Here is a 12,202-nt window from a genome sequence, read left to right as displayed (position 1 = left end):
TAATATTTCGTCTCTCTCCTGACGAACGTTGCTCAAGTAGCTAAGCGGCATTGCAAACTGTCTCCTCGCTTGAAACTGCTATAAGTACAGCTAGGAGAATTATTGCCAAGAGTTGATGGAGTTCACCTTGAGCCTCTTATACCACCTCTTGACATCCCCTACTATTGTGACTACGAAGCACCTACACTTCACCAAGTTAGAGACCTAGTGCAGCTACATCAGGTCATCAAAATTATTGAGGTGGTCTCTAGGGTCCCCTCTGTTGTCGAACTTACTCTCTAGCACCTTGAATCCTTGTGGAAGCGGGGCCTAGTGAACTTTTTCTGTAAAGGGGGAACTTAATATTTCCTCTGCTATGCTATTCTGGCGGGCTTTCAAATCGTCAAACATTCTCTGCATACGATCTAAGTCTTCATTGTGGTTGTATTGTTTGGCTCTGTTCAGCCTTGCTTCGAGCAAATAAGTTCGCAAGCCCGTTGCCTGCAAAGCCCCTCTATTGTGCGCATTGATGCACGAAGTTGAGTCATGAAGGCTAGGTTGATAGGTGCTATCATGCTCCTCGGTTCATTGCTCGCGACGTTGGTTATAACCAGAATGTCGGTCATTGCCAGATTGGCGCACATGGCTCATCTTGCAAGCTGGCGGGGATCGATATTGTCTTAGGCGTAGGTTAATACCAGCACGCTGATGCTGGGAATATCACCAAGCATCTTGGGGATGACCGTTGCCTTCACTTTTCTCCAATGGTTGCTTCCCTGGCCATCTCCCGGGGTTAGTTTGCACACGGGACTCACATTCGTGAGCGGAATGCAGTTTGTGATGTCGAGGGCATTGGCCGCCTCTTGGCGTCGATGAACGGGACTGGCCACCTGTAGAATTCATACCTGTTGGGGTGGCACTGGTGAAGCACAGTTGGTTGATATTTTGGGCAGTTGGTTGCTGATTTCTCAGCTCAGCATGTTTTGTTACAGCGCCTATGCAACCATTATTCTGATCATCTCCACCAGCTGACTGTTTTTGGGGTTTGATGTCCTTACCCCTTGGTTATTTGTGACGTGCTAAGTTGGAGGTACGAGCGGTTAGCATTCAGCGGCGTCCTATTGTACTTGCTGGTGGATGGTCTCTACATTCTCAAGGTTTCTGAAGGTGGTCTTTAATTTGGTGTACACCATTGTGGGCTTGGATTGGGTAGGTTGTTGCAACTGTTTGTAAAAATTGCAGAGATGTTGGCGGAGGCCTTCCTTTTAGTGCCAAAATGTTGATACAGAAATCTGCACCAACCAGAGAATTTCGATCGACCTTGGTGGGATCGGAATGGATGTGCACATGATTACGGATAATCAGCGATTGACAAGTATTGAATGCAATAATATAAATGGCAATGAGAGTTTTTTTAAAGTGGTTCAACGAGGTAAACTCTTAAGCCTACGTCCACTGCTTTTTGTATTTGCTGTAAGAGCTTACAATGAGAATTCTGTGAAAATTTTGTAACATCTTTTCCATCATTTAGGGGGTTTATATACTAGGTTTATACAAAGGAAAGAGCGAAAATAAAGGGATTATAATTGATCTGAACTGCAATTCTGATATTCTGGCGATTGGGCGTTCTAATTGCGTAGAGATTGTTGTTGATCTAGTCATTCCCGCGATATATGAGATCTGAAGTTATCTGAGAGTTAATTGAATGATCATTTAGGTTATTCACGACTGGCTTGTGTTGGGTCGGGCTATATGTTGACGAGCTTATGCTGGGTCGGACAACCGGTGGAGTCAGATTGATTTTGGGTCGAGCTACATCCTCGCGGTAGCCCGAGCTTGGTGGAAAATCACACACAACATTTGACTTTTTCTGCTCTAAGCTTTGAATAATTTATCATAATAAAATATTTTTAAAACTTATTAAAATAACTGAACAAAAACCAATTAAAAAAATACAGAATAAACAAGATTAATTTGGGCATCTTTATATTTCAGTTACTATATTATTATTAATTTTGAGGTATCAGAGATGTAACTTAAATACTAACTTTTGAGACCTTAATAATTTTAGTTGTCAAATTTTTGGTTTTGTCCTGGAAATTGTTTTCAGTTTCACACTTCAATAGTATTTTATGAATATTTTAATTGTTTGTATGTTAGGAAAATTTATTTAAGTCGGTGCCTCATAATTTAATAGTTTAATTTTCTAAATAATTTATTAAAAATGTGTTTTATTAGTTCATATTTGTTTTAATGTAATTTAAGTGAACGAGCAATTTGTTACTATTAAAAATACTAATAAATAATTTTTTTCTATTATTTTATCTCTATTAACATTTTAAAATGGTGGGATTGGTTATGGATAGCAATTTCAATTTCAATTTCTGAAGTGAACTCCGAATTTGTCTATTGGGTTTATATAGAAAGATGGGTCTGATTATATTTTAGAGTAAATAACTTTTTCCCACCCAAGGTTTGCCTTAAATCCCCATTCCCACCCAAAATGTTTCAAAGTATCACTTTTTCACCCAAAGTTTATATTCTGTTACTACCGAAAGCCCATTCTGGCCTCGAAAATTCTCTCCATCACCACTATTTGAACCTCTGGTCTCCTCTCTACAAAACCTCTCTCACTCTGATACTTGATTTCTCATCGATTGCCGGCCACAGCAAATCTAGGGTTTCCAGGTTTTTAGTTAATTTTCGGCTAATTTCAACAGTGAATATTCAACCGGTTACCACTATTAGATCCACTGGCCTCTACTCTACAAAACTCCTCTTACCCTGGCTCCTAGCAACTCGTCGAATGCCAGTTCAGAAACTAAAGTGCATTTTGGGTATAAACGGAATATAAACTTTGGGTGGCAAAGTGTCATTATGGCAGACCTTGGGTGGGAAAAAGTGATTTACTCTATTTTTATTTGATTAATTAAGTTTTAATGACGTTAATGTCAATTTTTCTCATAATTCATTTTACATGAATGCTTCCGGCACTCAACCTACATTTGCCATGTATTAGAAGAAGTTTGTTTATGAAAAAAAAAAAAAAAAAAAAATCTCGTGATTAAACACATTTTTGGTAAAATTTAATAATTTATCATACACCCTCTTTTAGTTCTACATTTCTCTTCTTCATTTTTTTAAGATGTTAAATTAAAAACAAATTTATATACCTTATTTTTCTATTAATAAAACGTGTTCACATCAACAAGATCAATAATGGTTTTTTATGCATATTTTAAAATTTTGTTAACCCACCTGAAAATCAATTTATGGTTTCGTTCTTGTTAGTAATTAGTTTACTAATTTTTGAATTAGGGTTTCCTTTTAGTGTCATTTTGACTTGAACGAATTTATTGTTTATACAAATCCTTTGTGCAAAATGTATTCAAAATTCTTCATGTGATTGTAGCTTTTGAATTTACCAATTTCATTTCAGTAGTTTTACTTGATGATTAGGAATATGACATTTGATTATGAAGCAATGAATGAATAATGAAAAAATAATTAACACAAATTTAAATGTAAGATACCTTAATCATAAAGATGTAACAATTATAATGCTTTTTTCTTTTTCTTTTTCTTTTTCTTAAATTTCAATTGTGATTGACTCTCAAGTTCAATGATCAAATATATATAAGAATGTTAAAGGCATGAAATTCCAAGGGATTAGGCTGATGATTGAGAATGTTTGTTTATTGACTTTCGTGGTTTACCTTGGAACATTGTGTTTATAAGATATTCAATGAGCTTCAGAGATTAGTTAAAGTATACGTAAATTAGCTCGGACACCCCGATCATAAAAAAAGAAAATGTTAAAGGCACATAACAAAAAAAGGGTAAAGACGTGAAACAAAGAAGCGTGTGTAAATTAATGACCGAAATCATAAAATATATGCGAAAAAATATGTAAGAATAATAGCATTTTATACATAATAATTTAATTATTGAAGTTGGTAAGATGACACAAATGATACTTAGGTTCAGTTTTATCTCAAATTTATTATATTCTTAGTTGATAATTATTGTCATTATATTTGTGAAAATTTTAATAGTTCTTCCACATACAAAGCTATGCTAGTAACCATTCTATTCCTAAGGTTTGAGATAATACACATATATGATAACATGGTAATAAACAAATAACCTCTTAATTTACATCAAAGGGGATTTCGATTTGCCATTTTATTCATAACTAATAATCGAGTTAATGACTTTTTCCCACCCAAATAATAGCATAATGACACTTTCACACTCACAGATTTTTAAAATACCATTTTACTATCCAAATTTATGTTGTGAAAGTGAACAGAGAGCAAACTCGGTTTAGGTTGTTTGAGCTTTTGAAGAAGGGAGATCGATGAGTCTTTTAGTGGTGAAATATTAGATTTTGGTGGTTTGGATTGATCAGAATTTGACTTGGGATGGATGGCTGCGTAAACCCTAGTTGCTCAATTGTCGGCGATTGGTGGGGTCTACGGGAGTAGAGTTTTAGGGGTTTTGGTGAGTGATGAGCATGAAAGAAAATGGTGATGGTGTGGGGTCGCAACGATGCTAGAATAAAAAATGGAATATAAATTTAGATAGTAAAGTTGTATTTTAAAAGTATGCGGTGCTAAAGTGTCATTAAACCATTATTTGTGTGGGAAAAAAATCATTTACTCCTAATAATCTAATATTAAAGAATGTTGCTAAGTAATGAACATCTAACTCTTCAATTTAGATTTAAAATTATATAAAAATGAACAATAATTGTTGCCTTACAGCTATATTCTAATGTATGAGAATTGAGAATAATAAAACTGTCATAACCAATTGAAATATGAAAAGGTCATATACAAATGACCATGCATTAAATGATGACAACCAAAACAACTCATAAAATCAACAACTTCTCCTAAATATATCATGTAATTTGTACTATATTACTAATTCCCCTTAACCCCAATTATCCCCACAGCCTCAATCAATCATCAATCATTTGATTTCAAAGGAGATTAATCAATAATGGGAGCGTGTGCAAGCAAACCTAAGGAGATTGATAATGCTCCATGTGAGGCTCCTACCACTCCTAAGAGCAATCACAAGAATAACAATATTAATAGAGCCCCTTTGGTTGATCATTCTAAACCCAAAAACAAAACTGTTGGTGCTGAACCTGAACCAAAAACTGAAAAGAAGTTTAAAGTTGCGGTGGTTGATGATGCGGAACCTGCTTTTGCCGGGCCAGCAAAGGCGGAAACTGGGAATAAGTTTATTGAGGAAGCAAATGCTGATCAGAACGTTGAAGAAATTGGAAAGAAGGTTGAACTAACAAATTATGAGAAGGCTGCTATTGACGCCAAGCCAGCTTTTGCCAGACAAGCAGTGGAGAAAAAAGTTGAAACTACCGAACCCGGACCAAACACTGAAAAGACATTTGAGGTTACGGTGGTTGCTGATGCGGAACCTGCTTTTGCCAGGCCAGCGAAGGCGGAAACTGAGAATAAATTTATTGAGGAAGCAAATCCTGATCAAAACGTTAGAGAAATTGGAAAGAAGGTTGAAGGAAAAGTAGAGAATGTTAAAGAAAGTGATAAGAAGATTGAACTAACAAATGATCAGAAGGCTGCTATTGACGCTGATCCAGCTTTTGCCAGACAAGCAGTAGAGAAAAAAGTTGAAACTACTGAACCTGAACCAAAAACTGAAAAGAAGTTTGAGGTTGCAGTGGTCGATGATGCGAAGCCAGCTTTTGCCAGGCCAGCGAAAGCAGAAACTGAGAATAAGTTTATTAAGGAAGCAAATGCTGATCAAAACGTTAAAGGAATTGGAAAGAAGGTTGAAGGAAAATTAGAGAATTTTAAAGAAAGTGAGAAGAAGATTGAGCTAACAAATTATCAGAAGGCTTCTATTGATGCTAAGCCAGCTTTTGCCAGACAAGCAGTAGAGAAAAAAGTTGAAACTACTGAGAAAACTGAAAAGAAGTTTGAGGTTGCGGTGGTTGATGATGCGGAACCTGCTTTTGCCAAGCCATCGAAGGCGCAAACTGAAAATAAGTTTATTGAGGAAGCAAATGCTGATCAAAACGTAAAAAAAATTGGAAATAAGGTTAAAGGAAATGTAGATAATGTTAAAGAAAGTGAGAAGAAGATTAAGCTAATAACAAATTATCAGAAGGCTGCTATTGACGCTGAGCCAGCTTTTGCCGGACAAGAAGTAGGGGAAAAAGTTCAGAAAAAGGATAAGGGTGTTGGAGAAAAGGCTAAAGAAATTGAGAAGGTTGAGGGTTTAGCAGAGAAGGCTAAAGAGAGTGCAAAAACCGTTGACAAGAAGGTTGAGGCTAAAGCTACTGCAAAAGAAATTGAGAAGAAGGTTGAGGCCGCTTCAATACCATCAAAGGCTAAAGAAATTGAGAAGGTTGAGAGTTTAGCAGAGAAGGCTAAAGCGAGTGCAAAAACTGTTGAGAAAAAAGTTGAGGCTAAAGCTACTGCAAAAGAAATTGAGAACAAGGTTGAGGCTGCTGCAATACCATCAAAGGCTAAAGAAAGTGAGAAAAATATTGAGGAGAAGGTTGAGGCTAAAGCTATTGCAAAAGAAATGGAGAAGGTTGAGGCTAAAGCTATTGCAAAAGAAATGGAGAAGGTTGAGGCCCCGATTGTGGGTAAATTTGACAAAATAGATGAAGCCCCTCAAAAATCAGAGAAATTAGACCAAAAGTGATTTATCATTTGTGGCTGCATGAACTTTATTGGGTCTAAATTTTATGTGTTTTTTCTTTTTATATATTTATTGACGGGACTTGTATGTCATGATTTGTGACAACTGACTTCATTCGTTTTTATTTTATAAGGTGCTATATTTGACTTTTCTTATAGAACAAGCTTATTTCTTTATTTTCCTTATTTTTTATCATTTAAGCTAGAGTTAACAACTTTTTCCCACCCAAATAGTAGTTTAATGACACTTCCCCCCGCAAATACTTTTAAAATATTATTTTTTATCGAAATTTATATTTTATTTTCGATTATGATATCGTTATGACTCTACGCCATCATCATTTTCTTCCTCGATCATCACTCATAAAAACCTCTCAAACCATACTCTCATCGACCGTGCCAATCGTAAGCAATTGAACGATTAGGGTTTGCGTAGCTGTCCTTCTCAAGTCAAATTCTAATCAACCCAATCACCAAAATCCAACCTTCCACCCCAAAAGACTCATTTGTCTCCCCTCTTCAAAAGCTCCAACAGTCTAAACCGAGTTTACTCTCTGTTCACCGTCGAAATATAAATTTGAGTAATAAAATAACATTTTAAAAGTTTATGGATGAGAAAGTATCATTGAGTCATTATTTTGATGAGAAAAAGTTGTTTACTCTTTAAACTATTTCTTTTTTATTATTTTTTTCCAAAATGTAAACTGACAAATGCTAATCCTTTACATGGGATTAAATTATAATCCCACTTAAATTAGTAATCCTAATACAGTATTAATTAAATAAGTCTAAGATAAGGATTATTAAACTAAGAAATAGTCTATTTAAAATATAGTGCCCAAACTCTATATTCTATTTATACATTTACACTGAATTGACAATCGTTTTTATACGACTTCTTTTGATGCCTCCAATACTTAATTTCCTAAACGTAATTGCTTGAAAACTGTGTGTACACGCAGAGTGGATTATCAAAATGAAGAGAAAGACGTTGGGCATTTATAATTTACCAGAAAATATGATCATAATATAGTCAAGGATAACATATTGATAGTAATAACATCAACACGCACAGTTCCTTGTTGTTTGACTGTAGTGATTAATGGAGATTGAATGACGGGTTTTTTTTTATTGGATTGTTTGTTTGCTGTGTTCGTTAGGACTCTTTGCCTGCCGCCCACTGCCGCTGGCAACCCACAAGATCTCCCCCAACTACAATGCCCACAAGCTGTTCGATAAAATTCCCACAAACCAACCACCCACAACCTGTTCGAGCTACAGTCGCGATCGATCGTGCAAGGACTGCTGGAGTTGGCTTTTGCGGTGGCCGGGAGAGGTGTTTGCAGCTCAAGGGAGGCTGTCGCTTTTAGGCCGACTGGCCTGATTCCGGTGCCGTTGGACCCAGCCGCCACGACCATCAGCTACCTCGTAATTTATTTGGCGGTTGGTTATTTTTCTAATTCTACAAATTTGGGGGTTACAAAAAAATTTATTAATTTATTTGTCAAGGACAATTTGATAATAACACTTTTATACCTTTATCAGAATTCAAAATTCACTTAACGGTTTTGATTTAAGGTTAAGAATCTAAAATTTATGAAACCAGGGTGAGAACTTGTAATCTTAGGTGGGAATATGTCTTTACTCTTTTCTTTATTACGAAGGTCAACAATGAAGATCACATTTTGCTTTGTAATTAAATCTCCTCTTATCTCGCTCTCTTTTTTATTTGCTGTCCCCTAATTCATAATTTTACGTAAAAGTTTTTACATTAGTCTTATCATCTAATCAATTAATTATATTTAAAAGTTATCTTCTTTGCTTTCTACCGAAATTTAAGAGAAAATAGAAACTAATCATGTTTTATAATATCAAGAAATTAGCTCCTAACACTTTATATATGTCTTGATACCAGTGTTTTAAATCGTTTTCATTCAGCTTCACAAAAGTTCAAAAATACTTCAACAAAAGGTGTACCAAAAAAAAAAAAAAAATTCATCAAAAAAAAAAAAAAAAAATTCATCACAACTTACCAATTACTTGAATTAATGGCCAACTTGATGATCCAATTACTTAAATTTAGTTGTATCTAGAGTCGCATAATAAATGAATTTGGCTAAAGTTCATTGATGTTCAATAAATGTTACTTCCAAAATTCCATGAATCCGGAGACCTTCAACTTGAGTTTATCAGAGAAGATGACCGATGAGAAAGTGCAATTTAACTATTCTTGCCCACCAGGAGCAACATCCTTGGAAGGACCTTCCTCAGGCTTCGTGTCATCCTTTACGGCTAAAATGACAAGAAGTATAAGCAATGGATAACTAACCGTAGTCAGAGACCAATTAATAATCAATTGGGAAAGCAATGAAACTTTTTGTGTATCAATTTGCCAAGCCACTGCAGCCCCTGCACTTTGCACCCCCTTGTAGAATCCAGTATACCTGCAACAACACAGGAATACAATTTCAACAACACATGAAATCAATTTAATTGAAAGGGAAAAGTATCAAATACCATTTCCGCATATGCATTCATCCTATCGAACAAGTCATGTCAATGCACATAACCCATAATTGTAAGAGCATATACATCTGATCAATCATATCAGCACGCACAAAATGATGGCTATGCTTAAGCAACAATCAAGTTTTATAACATGGTTATTACCTGCTAAGAGTCTCAGAATCATTAGCCAAGGTTCCAATGACCCAGTAAACCGTACTTTGAAACATGGCATCCAGCAACCCATAGCTGAAATACAACACAAAGGGGCTAGCAAAATCACTACCAGATTCCTTGAAATCCAACTTCACTTGTTTAGCATGAGAATAAGTGAGTTGATTAGCAAGTCCACCTCCCCAAATTGCTGTACCAAACAAAGCCACAACACCAATCCCAACAAAACCCCTTCTCCTCCTACTTCGAAAACTAAAATCCAACACATAACCAATCCCAGCAGAACCCACCATTTGAGCAGACCAATAGAAAACACTGGTCAAACCCCTAGTCCTTAAATTAAATAGCGCTCCATTAACATTATTAAACTGGTAAGTAGCGAAAAAATTACTAGCCCAAGAAGCAGGCACAATCAAAAGCATCTTCCAATTCAAAAACAACTTAGCAATTTCAGTAGCCTCAATGGTGACACTAGAGTACTTAATGTTAGTACACCGGCTCCCATCATCACGCACTACTAACCTAGGTGGCAAAACGGCCAAGGAAAGAAGAGCACCAACAGACATGAAGCACATGAACCCAATATAAGTTCCATCATTAACAGAAGCAGCATCACTACCACGATTGTAATTTAGAAAAAAAGGAATAAGTCCACCAATAACACCACCGGTACTAAAAATAGCCCAAAAAATTGAAATATAAGTACCCTTCCATTTTGGTGGAGGGTACGAGGTCATAATGGCCCCTTCCGCAGCCCACAAAAAGCCAGCGCCAACGCCCAATAGAGCACCGGCAACTATAGGAAAAACTTGATGCGGGTAATGATTATAGTAAAGAAAAGCGCCGGCATAAAGCGTGTAAGTGGAGCAGGCGAAGAGGAGGGTCACTTGAGGGCCCAAAAGATTGTAAATGCCGCCACTCAGAATGCTAAAAATGGTGAAGGTGGTGTAAAGGGCTGTATTGGCATTATTAGCAGCGTCAGGGTTCACTTGGCCACCACCACCCATTCCTGACAAAGCACAGAACATTCCAGGACAGCAGAAACAGACAACACCAATTAGACACACCTGTGCCAAGGGTGAGTTGTACCTGAAACGTGAATTGGGTGGAATCGGTTGAGCAGATTCTTCATCAGAGTTGATTGTTTCCATGGTTGTACGGGTGTCGAGATGAGGAATTTAGATACTACGATGAAACAAATTCAGTGAGAGGTGAACTTAAAGACAATGTTTCGGGAGAAATGATGATGGTGACACAGTTGCACATTCCAACTCCATGTGAATTATATAATGTATATAATGTAGTTTAGTTACTTGTGAGATGATGATGCACTTCGATCCTGACATTTCAACTGCATCTTCCTCTATTATTTCTGTAGCTTTGATTAGAAACTCAGCAGTCACTGTAATGGAGTTACTATAATGGACTTGTGACAAAATTGTCTTTAGAGGTTGTTTGGCTTTGCCAATAAACAATAATTGATTTGATGCATTGTAAAGTTGTTCATTTCAATTGTCTAAAAGCCCTTTCCAAAAAACATAGTTTTCAATTTTAATGATTTAACAAAAGAGTGGTCCAAACAAAAGATTGTGTTCCCTGTGTTGTCTTTTTGTACTGCTTATTTTGACATTTCCTTCTCAATTTTTGCTCTTGGAAGCTTGTAGACGACTCTTGCTGTCTTACATCAAAACCACAACGCAAGCTTTACAAATTTCTTCATATTAGAATTGCAAGGCGAGCATAGTCCAAACTCCAATTAACTAATGGCATCATATTACTTGATACAAAAATTTGCATTAAAATTGGAAACCTTACTTCTGACCTTCTTCTCCCGTCCTGGCCTTGGTAGCTGCCTCTAGAATGTGAAAAAGGTCAATAAACTTTTTAACCATCATTGGGTGATTGAGTGGTCAACTAGGACTTTTAAATGTATTATTCAAGAGATCTTAAGTTTGATTAATCTTAACAGCTAATAGGGGTGGCCAGATGATCTCTTACCTGACCGGTAGTTCTAGGCTGCCAGAGGATTAATTGAGGTGTGCGTAAGTTGACTTAGACATCTTCGATCATTAAAAAAAAAAAAGGTCAATGAGAGCATATTCCTGCAAAACATAACCTCTACGTGAAGGCATTAAAAATTTGGATTTGAGGGCAATCAAAATCTCGATGGAATACTCAACTGTGAGTCTTTACCTAATTCAATAAAGATTGGCTCACAACTCAATCTTACAAACTTTCTCTTATAATCCAATCTTACAAACCCAACATGATAGCTTGCAATTGAATAGGCGGGACCTATTGTTGGGCAGGTGAGACCCATTACAAGCTGACCAGTTGCTAACTGCAACGTCGGAATTATAAGAAAAAGTTTGTAAGATTGGGTTATAAGTGTAGTATTACTCTTACCTGATCATAGTCCCCTTTTATATTGTCGTTGATATCCACTTTTATTAAGAAGGTCTAACAAGGCTCGAAGTGATTTGAAGACAATTTAACAAACCATATTGTGCTCCATTTAAAAGTCTGTTTCTCTCAACTTTTTCCAGAGGCTGGTGAAGCCGTTTCAATGGGGTATTTTGGGTGGAGTAATGCTACAGTTACTGGAAGGAGTGCATTGAATGACGTGACGTAATCCTGACTGACGATTAATATTAACTCATAATTAATCTACCATCAGAATTTTATTATGTCATTCGATACACGAATTTGGTATGCTTTCTTCGATAACTGTATTATTTTCCATTTTAGGTGAGTTGAGTTATAGTAGATTAAAGCGTTCAATAACGCTTTACTGAGACCAAAGTATTTCTTTGAATTCAACATATTTGAGGGACCCTAATTGGATA

The 12,202-nt window shown here is 36.3% G+C and overlaps 2 protein-coding genes across 2 annotated transcripts; one reads left to right on the top strand and one right to left on the bottom strand.

Moving 5' to 3' along the window:
- The first annotated feature begins 4,986 nt into the window (after positions 1-4,986).
- On the top strand, positions 4,987-6,681 carry LOC116130690 (enolase-phosphatase E1-like). The gene has a single exon (XM_031416413.1). The coding sequence runs from the start codon at positions 4,987-4,989 to the stop codon at positions 6,679-6,681; it is 1,695 nt and encodes a 564-aa protein (XP_031272273.1).
- Positions 6,682-8,901: 2,220 nt separating this feature from the next.
- On the bottom strand, positions 8,902-10,507 carry LOC116130689 (UNC93-like protein 1). Its single transcript, XM_031416412.1, has 2 exons — positions 9,348-10,507; positions 8,902-9,121 (listed from the first exon to the last, which is right to left on the bottom strand). Exons 1-2 carry the CDS (start codon positions 10,505-10,507, stop codon positions 8,902-8,904), a joined length of 1,380 nt encoding a protein of 459 aa, XP_031272272.1.
- Positions 10,508-12,202: the final 1,695 nt, after the last annotated feature.

Source organism: Pistacia vera, unplaced genomic scaffold, assembly GCF_008641045.1.
Source record: "Pistacia vera cultivar Batoury unplaced genomic scaffold, PisVer_v2 Contig223, whole genome shotgun sequence".
Taxonomy (NCBI): domain Eukaryota; kingdom Viridiplantae; phylum Streptophyta; class Magnoliopsida; order Sapindales; family Anacardiaceae; genus Pistacia; species Pistacia vera.
This window is presented reverse-complemented; position numbering and strand designations above follow the sequence as displayed.